The sequence below is a fragment of the Calypte anna genome, unplaced genomic scaffold (assembly GCF_003957555.1).
Source record: "Calypte anna isolate BGI_N300 unplaced genomic scaffold, bCalAnn1_v1.p scaffold_89_arrow_ctg1, whole genome shotgun sequence".
Taxonomy (NCBI): domain Eukaryota; kingdom Metazoa; phylum Chordata; class Aves; order Apodiformes; family Trochilidae; genus Calypte; species Calypte anna.
The window spans coordinates 66566-92484 of NW_022045536.1; the positions used below are offsets into that span (position 1 = coordinate 66566).

At 49.0% G+C, this 25919-nt stretch overlaps 2 protein-coding genes across 7 annotated transcripts; one reads left to right on the forward strand and one right to left on the reverse strand.

Annotated features, from left to right (window-relative positions):
* The first annotated feature begins 7 nt into the window (after positions 1–7).
* Positions 8–5024, forward strand: MVB12A (multivesicular body subunit 12A). Of its 6 annotated transcripts, none has more exons than XM_030468908.1 (10): positions 8–85; positions 195–290; positions 356–446; positions 1151–1268; positions 1373–1501; positions 3322–3395; positions 3710–3774; positions 3885–3935; positions 4062–4162; positions 4813–5024. In XM_030468908.1, exons 1-9 carry the CDS (start codon positions 8–10, stop codon positions 4122–4124), a joined length of 765 nt encoding a protein of 254 aa, XP_030324768.1. In that variant the 3' UTR covers positions 4125–4162; positions 4813–5024. The 6 variants fall into 6 exon arrangements, with proteins under 6 accessions (XP_030324768.1, XP_030324769.1, XP_030324771.1 ...); XM_030468909.1 differs by having other exon boundaries at positions 4829–5024; XM_030468911.1 differs by having other exon boundaries at positions 4861–5024.
* ATP13A1 (ATPase 13A1) lies at positions 4527–23295 on the reverse strand (the record flags this gene model as incomplete). The annotated part of the gene is made up of 12 exons (XM_030468915.1): positions 4527–4935; positions 7624–7767; positions 10182–10293; positions 11828–11970; positions 13946–14142; positions 15320–15434; positions 17142–17323; positions 17628–17724; positions 19694–19893; positions 20346–20454; positions 21250–21375; positions 23130–23295. Coding segments are annotated over 12 exons (1702 nt in total), but the record flags the coding sequence as incomplete, so codon positions are not given.
* Positions 23296–25919: the final 2624 nt, after the last annotated feature.

Consider the following 25919-nt stretch of genomic DNA (forward strand, 5'->3'; position numbering starts at 1 on the left):
AGCGGACATGGCGGCTGCGGAGGCTCCGCTGAGCGGCGTGGGCTGGACCGCGACCCCCGAGGCCGCTCCCGCCGGTTGGACCGTGGTGAGAGCGCCGGGAAGGGTCCGGTTGGGTCGGGGAACCGGTAGCGGAACCGATACCGGTACCGGAGCAACGGTTTTGTGGCTGCCTGACCCGCTCCTCCTGCCCGCAGATCACCGTGACCGCGGAGGGCGCGGCGGCGAACCTGGGCAAAGGCTTCGGGCAGCGGAGCGGGGGCTACATCTGCGTCAGGACCGGCGGAGGGCAGGTGGGCACCGGGGGAAGGGCTTGGTGCCGGTACCGGTACCGGTACTGAGCTCCTGTCCTCTCCAGGATGCTCCGGTAGTGACCGACGTGCAGGTGCTGAGCGAGCGGAGCCCGCAGCCCCCCGGCTACACCCGAGCCCCGGAGTTCCCGGAGCCTCGTAAGAGCCATCCCGGGAGGGTGGAGACCGAGCCAGGGAAGGGGTTCGGTTCCGTGGGCCCCAACCCTCTCTTCCCGGTTCTCTGTCCCTTTCCTGCCTCAGTTTCCCCTTCCCGGTGTAGCCAGCCCGGTCCCCCCCCTCCCATTCCCCGAATCCCCTTCCCATTCCCCACGTTCCCCCTTCCCAATCCCCATCCCGGTGTCCCCCCCATCCCGATCTCCTTTCCCTCCTCTCCAGTCCCTTCCAGACCCTTCCCGGGTTCTCCCCTTCCCCGGTTCTCTGTCCCTTTCCTGCCTCAGTTTCCCCTCCCCGTGTAGCCAGCCCGGTCCCCCCCCTCCCATTCCCCAAATCCCCTTCCCATTCCCCACGTTCCCCCTTCCCAGTCCCCATCCCGGTGTCCCCCCCACCCCGATCTCCTTTCCCTCCTCTCCAGTCCCTTCCAGGGTTCTCTGTCCCTTTCCTGCCTCAGTTTCCCCCTCCCCGTGTAGCCAGCCCGGTCCTCCCCCTCCCATTCCCCGTTTTCCCCCTTCCCATTCCCCAAATCCCCTCCGGGTCCCCACGTTCCCCCTTCCCAATCCCCATCCCGGTGTCCCCCCCATCCCGATCTCCTTTCCCTCCTCTCCAGTCCCTCCCCTCCCCTTCCCGGCTTCTCCCCTCCCCTTCCCGGGTTTCCCAGCCCCTTCCCGGGTTTCCCCTCCCCGCAGGCTCCCGCAAGAAGCGACTTTACGTCCAGGTTGTCCCCAGGGCCGCGGCCACCACCGCGGTCTGTGACCTCCAGCTGAGCTCCAAGACCAAAATCCTCCCTCACTACATGAAAATCGGGTACTGGGGGGGAGGCACTTCCAGCACCCCCTCCCCTTCCCAAACTTGTTTTTGTTTTTTTTCTCCTTTTTCCCCTAACACCCCTTTTTGGGTCGATTTTCCAGGGAAATGGGAAATTTCGCCATTTGGTGTAAAAAAAAGGAGGTTCCCAAGCCCAGCCCCCCCCCCATCCCCCGGCCCAGAACCATCAGCACCGGGATGAGGCAGCTCCTGCTCCACCCCCCAGACTCAGGGTATGTTCCCACCCCCCCAATCCCACATTTCCCAACCCTTTCCCAGCTTCCTTTGCACCAGTTTGGAACTGGGAAGAAATTTTCCACCTCCCAGTTTCCAGTTGGGGCTCGTTGGGCCCTTTCCTGGCCACCAGGATTCCAAGGGAGCTGCTTTCCCTTCCCTCTCCTGGTGCTTGGGGTTCTTCCCAGGACTCTCCCCTTGGCCTTCCTGAACTTCAGGAGCTCCATCAGCAATCCCAGAACTCTCAGGGTTGGAAGGGACCCCTGGAGCTCCCCCAGAACCCATCCAGGGGGGTTTGGAAGCCACCAGAGAAGGAGATTCAGGAACCTCTCACTTTCCAGAAGTTTCTCCTCAGGTTGAGGTGGAATTTCCAACCTTTCCCTTCAACCTTTCCCCATGGATGTTCCCAACTCTGTCCCCAAACCACCCAGAACCCATCCAGGGGGGTTTGGAAGCCACCAGAGAAGGAAACTCCAGAACCTCTCAAACTGTTCTCATAAAAACATTATTTCTAATCCCAAAAAAAAAACCCAAAACCAAGATTTAGAACCAGCAGAGTTGGAAAGGAACCTCTGGAGATGATGGAGTCCAACCAGGAACCCATCCAGGGGGGTTTGGAAGCCACCAGCGATGGACATTCCAGAACCTCTCACTTTCCAGAAGTTTCTCCTCAGGTTGAGGTGGAATTCCCAACCTCCTGAACTTCAGGAGCTCCATCAGCAATCCCAGAACTCTCAAGAGTTGGAAGGGACCCCTGGAGCTGGGAATATCCATGGGGAAAGGTTGGAGGTTGGGAATTCCACCTCAACCTGAGGAGAAACTTCTGGGCCATGAGAGGTTCTGGAATCTCCATCTCTGGAGGCTTCCAAACCCCCCTGGATGGGTTCCTGGTTGGCCTCCATCATCTCCAGAGGTTCCTTTCCAACTCTGCTGGTTCTAAATCCCATTTTTTGGGTTTTTTGGGGATTAGAAAGAATGTTTTTATGAGAACAGTTTGAGAGGTTCTGGAATCTCCATCTCTGGTGGTTTCCAATCCCCCCTGGATGGGTTCTGGGGGAGCTCCAGGGGTCCCTTCCAACTCAGAGTTCTGGGATTGCTGATGGAGCTCCTGAAGTTCAGGAAGGCCAAGGGGAGAGTCCTGGGAAGAGCCATGGGGACCAAACATCCATGGGGAAAGGTTGAACATTGGAAGTTTCACCTCAACCTGAGGAGAAACTTTTGGGCCATGAGCATTGGTTGAGTGGCTCCTTCTCTGGTGGCTTCCAAACCCCCCTGGATGGGTTCCTGGTGGTTTGGGGACAGAGTTGGGAACATCCATGGGGAAAGGTTGAAGGGAAAGGTTGGAAATTCCACCTCAACCTGAGGAGAAACTTTTGACTGGGAAGGGGAGGGAGCTCTGGGTGGGAGAGGTTCTGGAGTTTCCTTCTCTGGAGGCTTCCAAACCCCCCTGGATGGGTTCTGGGGGAGCTCCAGGGGTCCCTTCCAACTCTGAGAGTTCTGGGATTGCTGATGGAGCTCCTGAAGTTCAGGAAGGCCAAGGGGAGAGTCCTGGGAAGAACCCCAAGCACCAGGAGAGGGAAGGGAACATCCATGGGGAAAGGTTGGAGGTTGGGAATTCCACCTCAACCTGAGGAGAAACTTCTGGGCCATGAGAGGTTCTGGAATCTCCATCTCTGGTGGCTTCCAAACCCCCCTGGATGGGTTCTGGGTGATCCCAAGGTGATCCTGCTGTGCCAGGGTGTTGGCTCCAGGATCTCCAGAGGTTCCTTCCCATTCTCTGGAATTTCCAGGGACATCAATCAGTTCTCCTCTGCTCCAGGTCCCCCCTGCCCCGCTGCAGCATCCCAGGTGCCCCTCAGCACGAGTCTCCCAGCACCATTTATGGCCTCTCAGGTAAAATTCCCAATTTTTTGTCCTCATATCCCAAAAGGAGGGAACTGAAACCAAAATTGGGGTTTTTTTGGGGCTGATTTCTTCCTTCCTGAGTATTTTCTTGCTGAGATATCAAGACATTGTCCTCATCTGGCTCTGGGCCCTGAGCTTTCCTTCTCAGCTCCTCAGCTTCAAGCAGCAATTAATAATTATTTGTGGAGTTCCAATTAATTGTGGGGTTTTGCTTAATTAACTGTAGGCTTTCAGGTCATTAATTATGGGGCTTCAGTTAATTAATTGGGGGGTTTTCACAGCAGCTCCCACTTCTCTTCCAGCCATGGATGGGGTCCCTTTCACCCTGCACCCCAAATTCGAGCCCAAACTCAGCCCCAGTGCTCACGTGAGTCCTTCCCTCCCCTCCCCTTCCTCCTACCTCAGGAATTCCTCTCAATTACCTCAAAATTCTTCTCAATTTCAACAATTTTCACCTCATTTCTTTTTTTTTTCCAGGCTCTCCTTGCAGACCTGACTGTGAAATCCTTTGCTGATATCGAGAAAGAGGTAAAGGGGCTGCTGGGATCTCTTCCCCTCATTTTTGGGGTGAAGATTCTGAATTTTTTCTATTTTTTTCAGTACCAGCCCTTCCTCCTGACCCTCTTTTTTTGGGTTTTTTTTGGGGGGTTTTAGTACAATTATGCTTTTGTGGTGGAAAGGACGGCGGCTGCCCGGCTCCCCCCTGCCCTCTGTTAGCACCATGGAAACAGCAACAGCTCCACTTCAATTTCTGGGTAAAGAATCACCAATTCCAGGAAAAAAAAAAATAAAAATAGCTTTTTTTTTCTTACCTGCCAAGTTATTTTGGGGAACAGTTTAGCAAACACAGGGTCTGGGCAGGGTGTGGTGTCAACTCTTGAATTTCAGATTATTCCCAAGAAAAAAACCCCTCAGTTTTGGGGTTGATCTTGTTCTCTGTTGGGTTTTATCTTGATTTTTTTAGGGTTTATCTGGATTTTCTTGGGGTTTTATCCTGTGTAGCAACCCCCCCACCCCTCCCCTTTGTTTTGTTGCTGCTCTTACTCCTCCAACTCCACAAAAAAAAGAAATAAAATTCCCTCTTTCCAGCCCCACAAAGGAAAATTCCAACAAAACACCTTTCAAAATACATCGATTTGGATTTATAGTTACCAAATTCTGTAAACCTTTTCCTTTAAACATGATTCAGGGCTGGTACAAAACTCCCAACAGTTGCTTGGATAACCACCTGGAAACATGGAAAAAAAAAAAAAAAAGTGCTGGAGGGCTTTCACAGAGGTGATTTTTGTTTTGTTTCCACATGATTTGGAAGAAAAAGTTTTCCCCAACAGAGCTGAGGTTTGGTTTTTTTTTTTTTCCTTCTTTTGAGCAGAATTAAGGATGATTTTTCACCACCATGGGGCAGGGGGGGTCCCTTTCAGGAAGGCACTTGGAGTTTGGCACTCCCCAGCAGGAACTGAAGGATCCTGTCCACCAGCAGAGCCAGGAAGAAGTCAGCCAGCAACACTTCCACGATCACCACCTTGAACTGAGGACACAAAACACCAGGAATTCCTCCCAAATTTCACCTTCAGGTGCTGGGGCAAAGCCCAGAAAGGTTTGGGTTGGAAGGGACTTCAAAAAAAATCCATTTCCAACCAGCTCCCACCAGCCCAGGGGGCTCCAAGCCCCATCCAACCTGACTTGGAAGGTGGAGCATCCACAACTTCCCTGGAAAAACCTTTCCCAAGCTCTCCCCACCCCCAAATTAAAGAATTTCTTCCTCATTTTCACCCTCAATCTCCCCTCTTCAACTTTTAACCCATTTTTAACCCATTTTTTCCCTGGAATCTTGGGATGGGCTGAGATCCAAAGCCCCATCCAACCTCACCTTGGACACCTCCAGGGATGGAGCATCCACAGATTCCCTAGAAAAACCTTTCCCAAGCTCTCCCCACCCCCAAATTATAGAATTTCTTCCTCATTTTCACCCTCAATCTCCCTTCTTCAAGTTTTAACCCATTTTTAACCCATTTTTTCCCTGGAATCTTGGGATGGGTGAGATCCAAAACCCCATCCAACCTCACCTTGGATGTTTCCAGGGATGGGGCAGCCAGAGATTCCCTGGAAAAACCTTTTCCAGGCTCTCCCCACCCCCAAATTAAAGAATTTCTTCCTCATTTTCACCCTCAATCTCCCTTCTTCAAGTTTTAACCCATTTTTAACCCATTTTTTTCCCTGGAATCTTGGGATGGGTGAGATCCAAAACCCCATCCAACCTCACCTTGGATGTTTCCAGGGATGGGGCAGCCAGAGATTCCCTGGAAAAACCTTTTCCAGGCTCTCCCCACCCCCAAATTAAAGAATTTCTTCCTCATTTTCACCCTCAATCTCCCTTCTTCAAGTTTTAACCCATTTTTAACCCATTTTTTCCCTGGAATCTTGGGATGGGCTGAGATCCAAAGCCCAAGATCAGGTTGCTCCAAGCCCCATCCAACCTCACCTTGGATGTTTCCAGGGATGGGGCAGCCACAGATTCCCTGGAAAAACCTTTTCCAAGCTCTTCCCACCCCCAAATTAAAGAATTTTTCCCTCATTTCCACCCTCAATCTCCCTTCTTCAAGTTTTAACCCATTTTTCCCCCTCTACACCCAAATCCCTCCCCAGCTTTCCTGTAGCCCCTTCAGCTACTGGAAGGAACCCCCCCCAATTCCTTCTTTTCCCAGATTTCCTGGGATTTCCTCCATCCAGCTGCAGAACCTTGGATTTCCTGCACTTTTCCCCAGCCCATTTCTCAAGCCATCAATAAATCCTCAGGAATTTCACAGGGTGCTGCCAAAATCCTGGAATCTTGGGATGGGCTGAGATCCAAAACCCCATCCAACCTCACCTTGGACACCTCCAGGGATTGGGCAGCCACAGATTCCCTGGAAAAACCTTTTCCAAGCTCTCCCCACCCCCAAATTAAAGAATTTCTTCCTCATTTCCACCCTCAATCTCCCTTCTTTAAGTTTTAACCCATTTTTAACCCATTTTTTCCCTGGAATCTTGGGATGGGCTGAGATCCAAAGCCCAAGATCAGGTTGCTCCAAGCCCCATCCAACCTCACCTTGGATGTTTCCAGGGATGGGGCAGCCACAGATTCCCTGGAAAAACCTTTTCCAAGCTCTCCCCATCCCCAAATTAAAGAATTTCTTCCTCATTTTCACCCTCAATCTCCCCTCTTCAAGTTTTAACCCATTTTTAACCCATTTTTTCCCTGGAATCTTGGGATGGGCTGAGATCCAAAGCCCCATCCAACCTCACCTTGGACACCTCCAGGGATGGAGCATCCACAGATTCCCTGGAAAAACCTTTTCCAGGCTCTCCCCACCCCCAAATTAAAGAATTTCTTCCTCATTTTCACCCTCAATCTCCCTTCTTCAAGTTTTAACCCATTTTTAACCCATTTTTTTCCCTGGAATCTTGGGATGGGCTGAGATCCAAAGCCCAAGATCAGGTTGCTCCAAGCCCCATCCAACCTCACCTTGGACACCTCCAGGGATTGGGCAGCCACAGATTCCCTGGAAAAACCTTTCCCAAGCTCTCCCCACCCCCAAATTAAAGTATTTCTTCCTCATTTTCACCCTCAATCTCCCCTCTTCAACTTTTAACCCATTTTTAACCCATTTTTCCCCCTCTACACCCAAATCCCTCCCCCAGCTTTCCTGTAGCCCCTTCAGCTACTGGAAGGAACCACCCCCAATTCCTTCTTTTCCCAGATTTCCTGGGATTTCCTCCATCCAGCTGCAGAACCTTGGATTTCCTGCACTTTTCCCCAGCCCATTTCTCAAGCCATCAATAAATCCTCAGGAGTTTCACAGGGTGCTGCCAAAATCCTGGAATCTTGGGATGGGCTGAGATCCCAAGCCCCATCCAACCTCACCTTGGACACCTCCAGGGATGGAGCAGCCACAGATTCCCTGGAAAAACCTTTTCCAAGCTCTCCCCATCCCCAAATTAAAGAATTTCTTCCTCATTTTCAACCTCAATCTCCCCTCTTCAAGTTTTAACCCATTTTTAACCCATTTTTTCCCCTCTACACCCAAAGATGGGGGAATTTTTTCCTCCCCCCCCCCCCCTTTTTAATTCCATAATTATGAGCACTCCTGGGATTAATCAACTCTCCTAAAACCCTTCAGCTTCCTCCAGAATTCCAGTTCCCAAACTGGGGCTGGGGGAGGAGTTCCCCACTCACCTCCGTGGGGATTTCCACCAACCCAAACTGCTCGTTGAATTCAGGGGAGGAACCTGTGAGGAGCCCAATGATGGCAAAACCTGAGAGGAGGATGCTCCACAGCAGAGGTTTGTTCTCCTGGAGGCTCTCCATGAAGGGATGACCCTAAAAACCACCACCAGGAGAAAGCAGGAGATGGAATTTGGGGAAATTGGGTGTAATAAACCAAGTTTGTTCTCCAGGAAGCTCTCTATGAGATGATGACCCCAAAACCACCACCAGGAGATGGAATTTGGGACAATTGGGTGTAAAAACCAGAGTTTGTTCTCCTGGAAGCTCTCCATGAAATGAAATCATCACCAGGAGAAACCAGGAGCTGGAATTTGGGAAAATTAGGTGTAAAAACCAAGAAGTTTGTTCTCCTGGAAGCTCTCCATGAAATGATGACCCCAAAACCACCACCAGGAGATGGAATTTGGGACAAATGGGTGTAAAAATCAAGAAGATTGTTCTCCTGGAAGCTCTCCATGAAATGAAGCCACCACCAGGAGAAACCAGGAGATGGAATTTGGGACAAATGGGTGTGAAAAACAAAGTTTGTTCTCCTGGAAGCTCTCCATGAGATGATGACCCCAAAACCACCACCAGGAGATGGAATTTGGGACAAATGGGTGTAAAAATCAAGGTTTGTTCTCCTAGAGGCTCTCCATGAAATGAAACCACCACCAGGAGAAACCAGGAGATGGAATTGGGGAAATTGGGTGTAAAAACCAAAGAATTTGTTCTCCTGGAAGCTCTCCATAAAATGATGACACCAAAACCACCACTAGGAGAAACCAGGAGATGGAATTGGGGAAAATTGAGTGTGAAAACCAGAGTTTGTTCTCCTGGAAGCTCTCCATGAAATGATGACCCCAAAACCACCACCAGGAGAAACCAGGAGATGGAATTGGGGAAAATTGAGTGTGAAAACCAGAGTTTGTTCTCCTGGAAGCTCTCCATGAAATGATGACCCCAAAACCACCACCAAGAGAAACCACGAGATGGAATCTGGGAAAACTGGGTGTAAAAACCAAGAAGTTTGTTCTCCTGGAAGCTCTCCATGAAAGGATGACCCCAAAACCACCACCAGGAGAAACCAGGAGATGGAATTGCGGGAACATTGGGTGTAAAAAACAAAGTTTGTTCTCCTGGAAGCTCTCCATGAAATGAAATCATCACCAGGAGAAACCAGGAGATGGAATTTGGGACAATTGGGTGTAAAAACCAAAGAATTTGTTCTCCTGGAAGCTCTCCATGAAATGATGACCCCAAAACCACCACCAGGAGATGGAATTTGGGACAAATGGGTGTAAAAACCAAGAAGTTTGTTCTCCTGGAGGCTCTCCATGAAATGAAACCACCACCAGGAGAAGCCAGGAGCTGCACATGGAGCAACTGGGGGAGAATTTGGGACAATTGGGTGTAAAAAAGAAAAAGTTTGTTCTCCTGGAAGCTCTCCATGAAATGATGACCCCAAAACCACCACCAAGAGAAACCACGAGATGGAATCTGGGAAAACTGGGTGTAAAAACCAAGAAGTTTGTTCTCCTGGAAGCTCTCCATGAAAGGATGACCCCAAAACCACCACCAGGAGAAACCAGGAGATGGAATTGCGGGAACATTGGGTGTAAAAAACAAAGTTTGTTCTCCTGGAAGCTCTCCATGAAATGAAATCATCACCAGGAGAAACCAGGAGATGGAATTTGGGACAATTGGGTGTAAAAACCAAAGAATTTGTTCTCCTGGAAGCTCTCCATGAGATGATGACCCCAAAACCACCACCAGGAGATGGAATTTGGGACAATTGGGTGTAAAAATCAAGAAGTTTGTTCTGCTGGAAGCTCTCCATGAAATGAAACCACCACCAGGAGAAGCCAGGAGCTGGACATGGAGCAACTGGGGGAGAATTTGGGACAATTGGGTGTAAAAAAGAGAAAGTTTGTTCTCCTGGAAGCTCTCCATGAAATGATGACCCTGAAACCACCACCAGGAGAAACCAGGACATGGAATTGGGGAAATTGGGTGTAAAAACCAAAGAATTTGTTCTCCTGGAAGCTCTCCATGAAATGAAATCATCACCAGGAGAAACCAGGAGATGGAATTTGGGACAATTGGGTGTAAAAACCAAAGAATTTGTTCTCCTGGAAGCTCTCCATTAGATGATGACCCCAAAACCACCACCAGGAGATGGAATTTGGGACAAATGGGTGTAAAAATCAAGAAGTTTTTTCTCCTGGAGGCTCTCCATGAAATGATGACCCTAAAAGCCACCAGCAGGAGAAACCATGAGGTGGAATTTGGGACAAATGGGTGTAAAAAACAAGAAGTTTGTTCTCCTGGAAGCTCTCCATGAAATGAAACCACCACCAGGAGAAGCCAGGAGCTGCACATGGAGCAACTGGGGGAGAATTTGGGATAATTGGGTGTAAATAAAAGAGGGATTATGCCCACCCTGTGTCTCCTCAGGACCTGGGGTGGGGTTATTGCCTCCTCCTCCCAAAATGGTGGCCCTGGAGAGACAACTGAAGGGGACTTGCCTTGTAGTTGATGGCAAAGGTGGCCATCTGCATGGCCATGGACATGATGTAGACAGTGCTGTTCACCAGACTGGGCTCAAACTCCTTGTAGAGATCCACAAACTCCTCTTGTCTGGGAAAAAAAACCCCAAAAACTGGAGGTCAGCAGCTCCAACTCCAACCTCACAGATGTCCCCTCCCCACCAACTCCAGTTTAGTGAAGATTTCTTGCCCAAACCCAGTTTGTTCCCCAAGCTGTGGCCTTGGAGGGCTGGAGTGGAGCTACAGGTGTGGTGTGCCTGGGGATTTGTTTCAAAAATGATCAACCAAGTGGAGAAAACTGAGGTTTTTTTGTCTTAGAATCGTAGAATGTCATGGGAGGGGTGAAAGGGATCTCTGGAGATCCTGGATCCAACCCCCTGGCACAGCAGGATCACCTTGGGAGCACCCAGAACCCATCCAGGGTGGTTTGGAAGCCACCAGAGACTCTAGAACCTCTCAAACCACAGCTCTCTCATGGCCCAGAAGTTTCTCCTCAGGTTGAGGTGGAATTTCCAACCTTCTCCCTTCAACCTTTCCCCATGGATGTTCCCAACACTGTCCCTGAACCACCCAGAACCCATCCAGGGGGGGTTGGAAGCCACCAGAGATGGAGATTCCAGAACCTCTCAAACTGTTCTCATAAAAACGTTCTTTCTAATCCCAAAAAACCCCCCAAAAAACCCAAAACCAAGATTTAGAAGCAGCAGAGTTGGAAAGGAACCTCTGGAGATGAGGGGATCCAACCAGGAACCCATCCAGGGGGGTTTGGAAGCCACCAGAGATGGAGATTCCAGAACCTCTCATGGCCCAGAAGTTTCTCCTCAGGTTGAGGTGGAATTCCCAACCTCCAACCTTTCCCCATGGATGTTCCCTTCCCTCTCCTGGTGCTTGGGGTTCTTCCCAGGACTCTCCCCTTGGCCTTCCTGAACTTCAGGAGCTCCATCAGCAATCCCAGAACTCTCAGAGTTGGAAGGGACCCCTGGAGCTCCCCCAGAACCCATCCAGGGGGGTTTGGAAGCCACCAGAGAAGGAGATTCCAGAACCTCTCACTTTCCAGAGGTTTCTTCTCAGGTTGAGGTGGAATTTCCAACCTTTCCCTTCAACCTTTCCCCATGGATGTCCCCACCCAGAACCCATCTAGGGGGGGTTTGGAGGCCCCCACTTGTCCTGCTTGAACTCCAGGAGCTCCATCACCTCCCTGTTCCTGCTGGCCACAGGGTCCCCAACACAAGCCAGGATGGCAGTGGCCCTCTTGGCCACCTGCAGACACTCCTGACTCCTCTTTACTCCAGTGTCACCCCCAGTTTGGGGACATCCCCAGATTTCCTGAGGCTGCACTCATCCAAATGAGGAAAGAAAAGGTTCAGGAGACCCCAAAGCTCAATCCTGGGGGTGGAATAAAATCTTAACCCCCCCCCAGATCAGAGCAGAGCAGAGCAGAGGGGGAGCAGAACCTCCCTGGCTCCTCCCCACACTTTTCCTGCTGTTCCCCAGGACACCTTTGGTCCTCTTGGCCACCAGGGCAGAGTGTTGAGAACCCTGGAGAAGTTCTTCCTGGATTTTTGGGGTATTTTTCAGCCTCCAAGCAAGGAAAAAAGGGGTGCAGGGGTTGAGGTGCCACCCACCTGGAGCTGCTGCGTTGCTGAGCCCCTCGGTAGAGATGGACGAGGCTGAGGAAGTGGACGAGGAACTGGAGCAGCACGGTGAGCACTGTGTAGAGGTTGAAGATGTTTGGCAGTGGGCGTTCCTTGGAAAGGGTCTTCAGGGGCTGGGAAGGGAAAAAAAAAAGGTGTTGATTTGGTTTTTCACCCATTTTGGGTGTTTTTTCCCCAGTAGGATGCAAGGAAGAGGCGTGATCGGTGTCCCTGGGAAGGTGGGAGACTCAGTGGAAGGGTTGGATCCATCTTGTCCTGCTGTCACCTGGAGAAATCCTGCCCTCAGCACTCAGGAACCTCCCAAAATCCCAAAGGATTTGATCCAAGTTCTCCTTTTCTGTCCTTTCAGCACCCAGGAACCTCCCAAATCCTCCCAAATCCCAAAGGGTTTGATCCACTTTCTCCTTTTCTGTCCTTTCAGCACTCAGGAACCTCCCAAAATCCCAAAGGATTTGATCCAAGTTCTCCTTTTCTGACTCTTCAGCCCTCAGGAACCTCCCAAATCCTTCCAAACCCAAAGGATTTGATCCAAATTCTCCTTTTCTGTATCTTCAGCCCTCAAGAACCTCCCAAACCCAAAGGATTTGATCCAAGTTCTCCTTCTGTCACCTGGAGAAATCCTCCCCCCTCAGCACCCAGGAACCTCCCAAAATCCCAAACCCAAAGGATTTGATCCAAGTTCTCCTTTTCTGTCCCTTCAGTACCCAGGAACCTCCCAAATCCTCCCAAATCCCAAAGGATTTGATCCAAGTTCTCCTTTTCTGACTCTAAAGCCCCCAGGATCCTCCTAAAATCCCAAACACAAAGGATTTGATCCAAGTTCTCCTTTTCTGTCCTTTCAGCACCCAGGAACCTCCCAAATCCCAAAGGATTTGATCCAAGTTCTCCTTTTCTGTATCTTCAGCCCTCAAGAACCTCCCAAATCCCAAAGGGTTTGATCCAAGTTCTCCTTTTCTGTCCCTTCAGTACCCAGGATCCTCCCAAAATCCCAAACACAAAGGATTTGATCCACTTTCTCCTTTTCTGTCCTTTCAGCACTCAGGAACCTCCCAAAATCCCAAAGGATTTGATCCAAGTTCTCCTTTTCTGACTCTTCAGCCCTCAGGAACCTCCCAAATCCTTCCGAACCCAAAGGATTTGATCCAAATTCTCCTTTTCTGTATCTTCAGCCCTCAAGAACCTCCCAAACCCAAAGGATTTGATCCAAGTTCTCCTTCTGTCACCTGGAGAAATCCTCCCCCCTCAGCACCCAGGAACCTCCCAAAATCCCAAACCCAAAGGATTTGATCCAAGTTCTCCTTTTCTGTCCCTTCAGTACCCAGGAACCTCCCAAATCCTCCCAAATCCCAAAGGATTTGATCCACTTTCTCCTTTTCTGTCCCTTCAGTACCCAGGAACCTCCCAAAATCCCAAACACAAAGGATTTGATCCAAGTTCTCCTTTTCTGTCCTTTCAGCACTCAGGAACCTCCCAAATCCCAAAGGATTTGATCCAAGTTCTCCCTTTCTGTCTCTTCAGCACTCAGGAACCTCCCAAATCCTCCCAAACCCAAAGGATTTGATCCAAGTTCTCCTTTTCTGTCTCTTCAGCCCTCAGGAACCTCCAAAACCCAAAGGATTTGATCCATGTTCTGTCACCTGGAGAAATCCTCCACCCTCAGTACCCAGGGACCTCCCAAATCCTCCCAAACCCAAAGGATTTGATCCAAGTTCTCCTTTCCTGTCTCTTCGGCCCTCAGGAACCAACCAAATCCTCCCAAATCCCAAAGGATTTGATCGACTTTCTCCTTTTCTGTCCCTTCAATACCCAGGAACCTCCCAAATCCCAAAGGATTTGATCCAAGTTCTCCTTTCCTGTCCTTTCAGCACTCAGGAACCTCCCAAACACAAAGGATTTGATCCATGTTTTCCCTTTCTGTCTCTTCAGCCCTCAGGAACCTCCCAAACCTGATCTCAGCAACCCAATACTGAACCTCCCAGCATTAACTTCTGACAATAAACAGATTTTTTTTTTTTTTTTAATCCAAGAGCCTCTCCTGCTGGAATCCCAACATCCCCAACTGCTTTCCCAAGATTTCCCTGCCCTCACCTTGGACCTGGAGATGAAGAGGAAGCAGCCAGCCAGGAGCAAGCCCTGCAAAGTTGCCTGAAAATCACTGAATTTCACCCCTTCCAGGTAGAGGACACTTTGGCTGTAGGCCAGGATGAGGGCGTTGAGGGCAAGGATCTTGAACATCTGGAGTGTGGTCACCAGGGTGCAACGACCTTGTTTGATCACGTGGCAGACTGAGGAGCAGGAAAAAAACCCCAAAATTTGGGAAGGAAAATGAGGTTTGGAATATTCTGGAATTTTCTGTTCTAGAGCTGGAGGGAGGCTTGAGGAAGGGAGGAAGTGAGGGGTGGGAATCCTGGGGTGAGAGGTGGGATGCTCGTGAGAAAAAGGGTGTTGGGGGGATGGAGAAAGGGATGGAGAACATGGAGAAGGGATGGAAAACAAGGAAGGGGTTTGGAGAACAGGGAGAAAGGGATGGAGAACATGGGGAAGGGGGTGGAGAACATGGAGAAGGGCTGGAGAATATGGGGAAGGGATGGAAAACAAGGAGAAGGGATGGAGAACATGGGGAAGGGGATCAAGAACATGGAGAAAGGGATGGAGAACATGGGGAAGGGGATCAAGAACATGGAGAAAGGGATGGAGAACATGGGGAAGGGGATCAAGAACATGGAGAAAGGGATGGAGAACATGGAGAAGGGGATGGAAAACATGGAAAGGGCTTGGAGAACATGGAAGGGTTTGGAGAACATGGAGAAGGGGTTGGAGAACATTAGGAAAGGGGTGGAAAACAAGGAGAAAAAGATGGAAAACAAGGAGAAAGGTTTGGAGAACATGGAGAAGGGATGGAGAACATGGGAGAAGGGATGGAAAACAAGGAGAAGGGATGGAGAACATGGAGAAGGGGTTGGAGAACTTCCAAGGAGCAGCTGAGGGCCCTGGGGGTGCTGATCCTGGAGCAGAGGAAGCTGAGGGGAGACTTCTGGCTCTCAGCAACCCCCTGAGAGGAGGTTGGAGCCAGGGGAGGTCTCTGATCCCAAGGGCAAAGGGGAAGAGCCTCAAGTTGTGCCAGGGGAGGTTTAGGTTGGAGAAAACTCAGGAGAAAACTCTTTCCTGAAAGGGTTTTCAGGGCCTGCCCAGGGCAGGGGTTGGAGATCCCATCCCTGGAGGGGTTTTCCAAGGCCTGGAGATGTTGTGCTGAGGGCCAGGGGGTGGGGGTGGGGGAAGGGTTGGATCCTGCCAGATCTTTTCCACCACAAACCATTCCCCAATTCAGAGCAACCCCCTCCCCATTTTATCCCCCCCACCCCTCAGAGCTGCTCCTCCCCAAAATGGGTGATCCCCTCAACTCCCCCCCCATCTTTGTTTTGGCTTTTTCTTCCCAAATCCAGGACTCCTGAGCTCACTTACTGCACTGGATGGAGGAAAGTTTGGAGGTGAAGGGGGCAGCAATGCTGGCATCACCCAACTTCACCACGGGGACACGTTCCTCTTCCAGATCCTTCAGGACCTGGCTGAGCCTCTCCTGCAGGCAACAGGAGAAAAATCTCAATATCCACCTTTTTCCTCTCCTTTCCTCCTCTCCTCTCCTCTCCTCTCCTCTCCTCTCCTCTCCTCTCCTCTCCTCTCCTCTCCTCTCCTCTCCTCTCCTCTCCTCTCCTCTCCTCTCCTCTCCTCTCCTCTCCTCTCCTCTCCTCTCCTCTCCTCTCCTCTCCTCTCCTCTCCTCTCCTCTCCTCTCCTCTCCTCTCCTCTCCTCTCCTCTCCCTCTCCTCTCCTCTCCTCTCCTCTCCTCTCCTCTCCTCTCCTCTCCTCTCCTCTCTCCTCTCCTCTCCTCTCCTCTCCTCTCCTCTCCTCTCCTCTCCTCTCCTCTCCTCTCCTCTCCTCTCCCTCTCCCCTTTCCTTCCCAAGAAAGGTTGGAAAACCACCAGTACCAGGTGGGCATCCAGTGGGACCTTCTCAACCCAAACCCTGAGTGCTGATGGGAAGGAGAAAGTTTGGTGTCCATGGGGTGCTTTGGGGTGGAAAAGGGACCTTAAAGATCAGTTCCATGCCATGGGAAACCTCCCACCACGCCAGGGTGCTCCAACCCCATCCAACTGCACCTTGGAGACCTCCAGGGATGGAGCAGCCACCTCCAGGATCATCTCATGGGTCATCCAAGGGGGCTTTAAGGTCCCTTCCAACCCAAACCATTCCATGATTTAAAGCTCATCCACTTCCATCCTTCTCCCAACACCTCCCACCTCCCAGGTGGCTCCAAGCCCCATCCAACTGCACCTTGGAGACCTCCAGGATCATCTCATGGATCATCCAAGTGGGCTCCATGGTCCCTTCCAACCTAAACCATTCCATGACCTAAAGATCATCTCACTCCATCCTTCTGCCATGGGCAGGGACATTTCCCACCATCCCAGGTGGCTCCAAGCCCCATCCAACTGCACCTTGGACACCTCCAGGATCATCCCATGGATCATCTAGGAGGTCTCCATGGTTCCTTCCAACCCAAACCATTCCATGATACAAAGCTCATCCAGTTCCATCCTTCTCCCATGGGCAGGGACACCTCCCAGGGTGCTCCAAGCCCCATCCAACTCCACCTTGGACACTTCCAGGGATGAGGACAACCTGTGCCAGGGTCTCTCCACCTTCCCAGGGAAGAATTTCCTCCTGAAGTCCATCCCAAATCTCTCCTCTCCCAGTTTAAACCCATCCCCCCTCATCCCATCCCTCCAGACCTTTGTCCAAGGAGCTTTCCTGGAGCCTCTCCAGGATCCTGGAGGGATCTCAAGGGACTTCAGGCTCTGGAAGTTGCTCCAAGGTCTCTCTGGAACCTTCTCATCTCCATCCTGACCAACTCCAACCTCTCAGCCTGGCTCCAGAGCTGCTCCAACCCTCCCACCCTCTCCGTGCTCTCCTGGATTCACCCCAAGAGCTCCGTGATCCTTGGGAATCTTCTCACCTTCTTAAACCCATCCCCCCTCATCCCATCCCTCCAAACCTTGGTCCAAAGTCCCTCCCCAGATTTCCTGGAGCCTCTCCAAGCCCTGAAGCTCCTACTGGAAAGATCTCAAGGGACTTCAGGCTCTGGAAGTTTCTCCAAAGTCTCCACCTCTCCCAGAGCTGCTCCAGAGCTTTGCCCGTTTCCACTCCTCCTCAATTTACCGTAAAACCAGGAGAAGAACCAAGAGGAAGGAGGAAGTTGGAGGACTTTTGGAAGCCCTGGTTACCAACCCTCTGCTCTGCCAGCTGCTCCTCACGTTGGGACATCACCCTCTGCTTGGCAGCACGGGATGAAGGTTTCAGAGCCCCGGAGCCCAACGTGGGCACCGCCGCCCGCCCGTCGCCGGGACCATCCCGAGCTCTCCTCTTCCTTTCTGGAAGTCTCTCAGGAGCATTTGCCAGCAGTGCCACCCCTGCCAGAAAGTCAAAAAAAGACCAAAAAGCAGCTCAGCTGCAAGGCACAAAGGTGGTTTTCCTGCTGGGAAAGCAGCTTCACCCAGGAAAAGGACAAAAAAACCCCAAAACAACCCCAAAAACCCCATGCATTAAAAGGAAAGTGTTCTTCCAGGACAGCCAATTCCTGCTGGGGAAGCTCCCACCAGCTTGGAGATGATTCCTGATCGTTGGCAGCTCCAGCCCAGCCCTTTAAATCTTGGAGAATCCAAGGCTGGGGTTGTTTTTTTGGGAAGAGGAGGTGGGAAGGACTCAGTCACTCACCCACGTCCGCGTGCTTCAGGGCCCCGACGTCGTTGGTGCCATCTCCACACATCAGGGTGACAAAGCCCAGACTCTTCAGGGCTGTGATGACAAATTCCTGTGTGTCCCCCCCAAAAAAAGAGGAAAAAAAAAAAAAAAAAGGTGAGAGCTGCCACACTGAGTGGTCCCACCTGGGTTCAGCATCTAGAAAAAGTGCTGCTGCTTGGTATCCAAAAGCTCCCAACTCCCCCTCCAAGGTTTCTTTTAGGAGCATGGGAAGGGACACTTCCCACCATCCCAGGTGGCTCCAATCCCATCCCACCTGACCCTGGAGACCTCCAGGATCATCTCATGGATCATCTGGATGGGCTTTAAGGTTCCTTCCAATCCAAACCATTCCATGATCCAAAGTTCATCCAATTCCATCCATCTCCTATGGACAGGGACACCTCCAAACATCCCAGGGTGCTCCAATCCCATCCCACCTGACCTTGAACGCCTCCAGGATCATCTCATGGATCATCCAAGTGGGCTCCATGGTCCCTTCCAACCCAAACCATTCCATGATCTGAAGATCATCTCATTCCAACCATCTCCCATGGGCAGGGACACTTCCTACCAGCCCAGGGTGCTCCAATCCCATCCCACTGGACCCTGGAGACCTCCAGGATCATCTCCTGGATCATCCAAGTTGGCTTTAAGGTCCCTTCCAATCCAAATCATTCCATGATTTAAAGCCCATCCAGTTCCATCCTTCTCCCATGAGCAGGGACACCTCCCACCAGCCCAGGGTGCTCAAAGCCCCATCCCACCTGGACTTGGAGACCTCCAGGGATGGAGCAGCCACCTCCAGGATCATCTCATGGATCATCCAAGGGGGCTCCATGGTCCCTTCCAACCCAAACCATTCCATGATCTGAAGATCATCTCATTCCATCCTTCTGCCATGGGCAGGGACACCTCCCACCATCCCAGGGTGCTCCAAGCCCCATCCCACCTGGACTTGGAGACCTCCAGGGATGGAGCAGCCACTTTCAGGATCATCCCATGGATCATTCAAGTTGGCTTTAAGGTCCCTTCCAACCCAAATCATTCCATGATTTAAAGCCCATCCAGTTCCATCCTTCTCCCATGGGCAGGGACACCTCCCAGGTTGCTCCAAGCCCCATCCAACTGGACCTGGGACACTTCCAGGGATGAGGACAACCTGTGCCAGGGTCTCTCCACCTTCCCAGGGAAGAATTTCCTCCTGAAGTCCATCCCAAATCTCCCCTCTCCCAGTTTAAACCCATCCCCCCTCATCCCATCCCTCCAGACCTTTGTCCAAGGAGCTTTCCTGGAGCCTCTCCAGGATCCTGGAGGGATCTGAAGGGACTTCAGGCTCTGGAAGCTGCTCCAAGGTCTCCCTGGAACCTTCTCCTCTCTATCCTGACCAACTCCAACCTCTCAGCCTGGCTCCAGAGCTGCTCCAACCCTCCCACCCTCTCCGTGCTCTCCTGGATTCACCCCAAGAGCTCCGTGATCCTTGGGAATCTTCTCACCTTCTTAAACCCATCCCATCCCTCCAAACCTTGGTCCAAAGTCCCTCCCCAGATTTCCTGGAGCCTCTCCAAGCCCTGGAGCTCCTACTGGAGGGATCTGAAGGGATTTCAGGCTCTGGAACCTGCTCCAAGGTCTCCCTGGAACCTTCTCATCTCCATCCTGACCAACCCCAACCTCTCAACCTGGCTCTAGAGCTGCTCCAACCCTCCCACCCTCTCCGTGCTCTCCTGGATTCATCCCAAGAGCTCCGTGATCCTTGGGAATCTTCTCACCTTCTTAAACCCATCCCATCCCTCCAAACCTTGGTCCAAACTCCCTCCCCAGATTTCCTGGAGCCTCTCCAAGCCCTGAAGCTCCTACTGGAAGGATCTCAAGGGACTTCAGGCTCTGGAAGTTGCTCCAAGGTCTCCCTGGAACCTTCTCCTCTCTATCCTGACCAACCCTAACCTCTCAGCCTGGCTCCAGAGCTGCTCCAACCCTCCCACCCTCTCCGTGCTCTCCTGGATTCATCCCAAGAGCTCCATGATCCTTGGGAATCTTCTCACCTTCTGCTTTGGCACCACCCTGGCAAAAACCTGGATGTGTGGGATGAGCTTGAGGAGCTGCTGTTTGCTGACCCCTTGGAGGTGAGCCAGCCCTTCCCCTGTCACACAGAGGTCATAGTGCTGGGTCAGCTCTCCCAAGGAACTTGGAAAGATGGGAAGGACCACGGCACCATCCAGGGATCTCCACTGCCAGCTGGAACCTGGAGAGGGAAGCAGGGAATTTGATGCCAGCAGGTCCAGGAGGTGAGGAACATTCCCAGGATCCAACCAGGAGCTGCTCCCAGTGTCTGCACCAGGGACACGAGGCCCTGAGCTTCTCAGGTGTCACCTCCCAGCTGGGGACAGGCTTTTTGGGGACCCTCCTCCATTTGGGGACCCCTTCCCTTCCCTCCCACACAGCCATCAGCTTCCTGGGGTGCTCTCTGGATGGCCAGGAGACCCTCAAGCCACCATTATTTGGGGGAGTTTTGGTGCTCAGCCCACTGGAGGGAGGAGGTGGGCACAAGATTCCAAGCTGGAGGACAAAGGGACAAAGGGACAGAGAGGGACAGCCACCCCTCTGATGTCTTTTCCTTTGTCACCAGCACTGCCAGGAAGTGCCACATCCCAGGTTTTGGGTGTTGTCCCCCAAAAAGTGGAGGGTTTGGGTCACCTGGGCTGAGGGGAGGCTGCAGGATGAGGGTTTTTTCCCTTTGGAGGAAGTGAAGCTCTCTGGCCACGTGGCAGGCAGTGAGGGGGTTGTCTCCTGTGATCATCACTACCTGAGGGGACCAGAAAAATAAAAAATCAAATCAAAATCAAAATCAGCTCTGGGTGAAGCAGCAGAACTTGACAAGGAATCTTTTCAGGCTCAAAGGATTTCTGCCCATGAGATTTTTGAGAAAAATCAAATTCATTGGGTTGGAAAAGACCTTGAAGATCATGGAGTCCCAACCACAAAGATCTCCTTGCCTTCTCCATCCCCTTGGCTCCACAGAAGTCCCCAAAATTCCCAGATCTGGGAAGCTGAGGGTGCTGCCAACTCTCCCAAAGCCTCAGCACTTCCCAGCACCCTGGGGACAATCCTGCTCCTGCTGGCCACACCACTGCTGTCACTAGCCAAGGTGCTGGTGACCTCCTTGGCCCAACAACCCCAGGATCCTTTTTTTGTGTCCTCTGGGCCAGGAGAATCCCCCAGGAGAAGAACCTCAACATCCAGAAGATCTCCCTGCCTTCTCCATCCCCTTGGCTCCACAGAAGTCCCCAAAGTTCCCAGCTTTGGGAAGCTGAGGGTGCTGCCAACTCTCCTAAAGCCACCACCTGAGCTCAGCTGGAGCCTCCCCAGCACCCTGAGGACAATCCTGCTCCTGCTGGCCACACCACTGCTGTCACTAGCCAAGGTGCTGGTGACCTCCTTGGCCCAACAACCCCAGGATCCTTTTTTTGTGTCCTCTGGGCCAGGAGAACCCCCCAGGAGAAGAACCTCAACATCCAGAAGATGTTCCCCATCCCCTTGCTCCCCAAAAGTCCCCAAAATTCCCAGATTTGGGAAGGTTGAGGGTGGTGCTGAGGCTCACGTGGTGTGAAGCATTCTGGATCTCCCTGATGACAGCTTTGGAATCAGCTTTGAGAGGACAGGAGACCACCATGAAGCCCACAAACCTCAGGTCACATTCCAGAGCTTCCCTCTTCATGTCTCTCACCTGCCAAAAAATAAAAAAAAAGCAAACCAAAATGTCACCAAAATGTCACCAAATCCTCCATAACAACCACCACCAGCTTCCAGGGGGTGCAAAAAAGCCACCTGAGATGCACAGAGCAACCCTGAGCCATCCCCCAGCTTCTCCTGGAGGATTTCTTGGGAACAAAGTTCTGGAGAAGCCATCACACTGCTCCATCCCAACCTAAAACCAGGCTGAGAGCTCCACACTTCAGAGAATCATGGAATGGAAAAGGTTGGGATCTCTGGAGATCCTGGAGTCCAACCCCCTGGTACAGCAGGATCACCTTGGGATCACCCAGAACCCATCCAGGGGGGTTTGGAAGCCACCAGAGAAGGAAACTCCAGAACCTCTCAAACTGTTCCCATAAAAACGTTCTAACTAATCCCCCCAAAAAACCCCAAAACCAAGATTTAGACCCAGCAGAGTTGGAAAGGAACCTCTGGAGATGATGGAGTCCAACCAGGAACCCATCCAGGGGGGTTTGGAAGCCACCAGAGAAGGAGATTCCAGAACCTCTCATGGTCCAGAAGTTTCTCCTCAGCTTGAGGTGCAATTCCCAACCTTTCCCTTCAACCTTTCCCCATGGATGTTCCCAACACTGTCCCCAAACCACCCAGAACCCATCCAGGGGGGTTTGGAAGCCACCAGAGAAGGAAACTCCAGAAGTTTCTCCTCAGGTTGAGGTGGAATTCCCAACCTCCAACCTTTCCCCATGGATGTTCCCTTCCCTCTCCTGGTGCTTGGGGTTCTTCCCAGGACTCTCCCCTTGGCCTTCCTGAACTTCAGGAGCTCCATCAGCAATCCCAGAACTCTCAGAGTTGGAAGGGACCCCTGAAGCTCCCCCAGAACCCATCCAGGGGGGTTTGGAAGTCTCCAGAGATGGAGATTCCAGAAGTTTCTCCTCAGGTTGAGGTGGAATTTCCAACCTTCTCCCTTCAACCTTTCCCCATGGATGTTCCCAACTCTGTCCCCAAACCACCAGGAACCCATCCAGGGGGGTTTGGAAGCCACCAGAGATGGAGATTCCAGAACCTCTCAAACTGTTCTCATAAAAACATTATTTCTAATCCCCCAAAAAACCCCAAAACCCCAAAACCAAGAGTTAGAAGCAGCAGAGTTGGAAAGGAACCTCTGGAGATGATGGAGTCCAACCAGGAACCCATCCAGGGGGGTTTGGAAGCCACCAGAGAAGGAGATTCCAGAACCTCTCATGGTCCAGAAGTTTCTCCTCAGCTTGAGGTGCAATTCCCAACCTTTCCCTTCAACCTTTCCCCATGGATGTTCCCAACCCTGTCCCCAAACCACCCAGAACCCATCCAGGGGGGTTTGGAAGCCACCAGAGAAGGAAACTCCAGAAGTTTCTCCTCAGTTTGAGGTGGAATTTCCAACCTCCAACCTTTCCCCATGGATGTTCCCAACCCTGTCCCCAAACCACCCAGAACCCAACCAGGGGGCTTTGGAAGCCACCAGAGAAGGAAACTCCAGAACCTTTTTGGGCATTCCCCATCTTCTACCTCCAGTTTTTTAACCTGCAGGAACCCAAACCCAAAATCCACCACCTGGGAGTTGGGTTTTTTTAATTTCATTTAATTCTTTTTTTTTAGAAGCTCCAGATGGGAAAAACCACCCAAATTCCAGCAATTTTTGGGGTCAAAAATCCCTTTTTTTTGTTTTTTTTCCCCTCTCTGGTGGGGTCTCCAGGGACAGACAGACAGACAGACAGCTCCAGGTACCTGCTGGTGGCTCAGGTGTCCCAATTCCTTGTAGCCCAAAGCCAAAACCCTCGCTCCTTGGTGGGAAATCTCTGTGTGGACGTCGTGGTAATTGCTGGGACACTGAGAGAGCTGGAAGAAAAACCAAAAAAAAAGGAAAAAAAACCCAAAAAAACCCCAAACAAACCTGGGGCAGAAAACTCCAAACACAACCCAAGCACTTCACAAGGTTTTGGGTTTTTTTCCTAATGAAATTCTGTGGTTTTCACCCAAAAAAAGCCCCAAAACCCCAACTTGGAGGATGTGGGAGGGGGGGAAAAAGGGATTTTCCAACAAAATTCCCTTTCCTTTAAAAGGAAACTGAAGTCCCAGGTTGTGCTTGGAATAATCTGCCAGCTGGGAAGCATTTAAAAATAAAAATAAATGGAAAAGCAGTGCTGGGGTTGAGAGATATTGGGGGTTTTTGTCTGATTTTAGTCTAAATATTCTGATTTTTTTTCCTGAATGATTTTATTCTATTCTGATTTTTTCTGGATTATTTTATTTTATTCTCATATTTTTTCCTTGCTGATTTTATTCTAAATATTCTGATTTTTTCTGGATGATTTTATTCTATTCTGATTTTCTTCCTGGGTGATTTTATTCTAAATATTCTCTTTTTTTTTTTCCTGAATGATTTTATTCTATTCTTATTTTTCCCTTGCTGATTTTATTCTAAATATTCTCATTTTCTTCCTGGGTGATTTTATTCTAAACATTCTGATGTTTTTCTGGATGATTTTATTCTAAATATTCTCATTTTTTCTGGATGATTTTATTCTATTCTCATGTTTTTTCCTTGCTGATTTTATTCTAAATATTCTGATTTTTTCCTGGGTTATTTTATTCTAAATATTCTCTTTTTTTTTTTCCTGAATGATTTTATTCTATTCTCATTTTTTCCTGGGTTATTTTATTCCAAATATTCTCTTTTTTTTCCTGAATTATTTTATTCTATTCTCTTTTTTTTCCCCTGAATGATTTTATTCTATTCTGATTTTTTTCCTGGGTTATTTTATTCTAAATATTCTCATTTTTTTCCTGAATTATTTTATTCTATTCTCATTTTTTTCCCTTGCTGATTTTATTCTAAATATTCTCATTTTTTTTCCTGAATGATTTTATTCTATTCTCATTTTTTCCTGGATGATTTTATTCTAAATATTCTCATTTTTCCTTTTTTTCCCTGGGTTATTTTATTCTAAATATTCCCTTTTTTTTCCTGAATGATTTTATTCTAATCTTATTTTTTCCTGGGTGATTTTATTCTAAATATTCCCTTTTTTTCTGGATGATTTTATTCTATTCTCATGATTTTTCCTTGCTGATTTTATTCTAAATATTCTAATCTTTTTTCCTGGGTGATTTTACTCTAAATATTCTCATTTTCTTCCTGGATGATTTTATTCTAAATATTCTGATTTTTTCTGGATAATTTTATTCTATTCTCATGTTTTTTCCTTGCTGATTTTATTCTAAATATTCTCATTTTCTTTCTGGGTGATTTTATACTAAATGTTTTTCTGGATGATTTTATTCTAAATATTCTCTTTTTTTTTCCCTGAATGGTTTTATTCTATCCTTATTTTTTCCTGGGTGATTTTATTCTAAATATTCTCTTTTTTTCCTGGGTGATTTTATTCTAAATATTCTCTTCTTTTTTTCCTGAATGATTTTATTCTATTCTGATTTTTTTTTCCTGGATGATTTTATTCTAAATATTCTCATTTTTTTCCTGAATTATTTTATTCTATTCTGATTTTTTTCCTGGGTGATTTTATTCTAAATATTCCCATTTTTTCTGGATTATTTTATTCTATTCTCATGTTTTTTCCTTGCTGATTTTATTCTAAATATTCTGATGTTTTTCTGGATGATTTTATTCTAAATAGTCTCTTTTTTTTCCCTGAATGATTTTATTCTATTCTGACTTTTTTCCTGGGTGATTTTATTCTAAATATTCTCATTTTTTCTGGATGATTTTATTCTATTCTCATTTTTTTTCCTGGGTGATTTTATTCTAAATATTCTCATTTTTTCTGGATTATTTCATTCTATTCTCATTTTTTTTCCTTGCTGATTTTATTCTAAATATTCTGATGTTTTTCTGGATGATTTAATTCTAAATATTCTCTTTTTTTTTTTTCCCTGAATGATTTTATTCTATTCTGATTTTTTTCCTGGGTGATTTTATTCTAAATATTCTCATTTTTTCTGGATGATTTTATTCTATTCTCATTTTTTTCCCTTGCTGATTTTATTCTAAATATTCTCATTTTTTTTTCCTGAATGATTTTATTCTATTCTCATTTTTTCCTGGATGATTTTATTCTAAATATTCTCATTTTTCCTTTTTTTCCCTGGGTTATTTTATTCTAAATATTCCCTTTTTTTTCCTGAATGATTTTATTCTAATCTTATTTTTTCCTGGATGATTTTATTCTAAATATTCTCATTTTTTCTGGATGATTTTATTCTATTCTCATGATTTTTCCTTGCTGATTTTATTCTAAATATTCTGATTTTTTTCTGGATGATTTTATTCTAAATATTCTAATCTTTTTTCCTGGATGATTTTACTCTAAATATTCTCATTTTCTTCCTGGATGATTTTATTCTAAATATTCTGATTTTTTCTGGATAATTTTATTCTATTCTCATGTTTTTTCCTTGCTGATTTTATTCTAAATATTCTCATTTTCTTTCTGGGTGATTTTATACTAAATGTTTTTCTGGATGATTTTATTCTAAATATTCTCTTTTTTTTTCCCT

Excerpts from the sequence above, each read along its gene's own strand:
- MVB12A (XM_030468908.1), top strand. The coding sequence starts at position 8 with ATGGCGGCTGCGGAGGCTCCGCTGAGCGGCGTGGGCTGGACCGCGACC. Across the intron at positions 86-194 it reads CTCCCGCCGGTTGGACCGTG|ATCACCGTGACCGCGGAGGG; the intron begins GTGAGAGCGCCG and ends TCCTGCCCGCAG. Across the intron at positions 1,502-3,321 it reads CTCCACCCCCCAGACTCAGG|GTCCCCCCTGCCCCGCTGCA; the intron begins GTATGTTCCCAC and ends CCTCTGCTCCAG.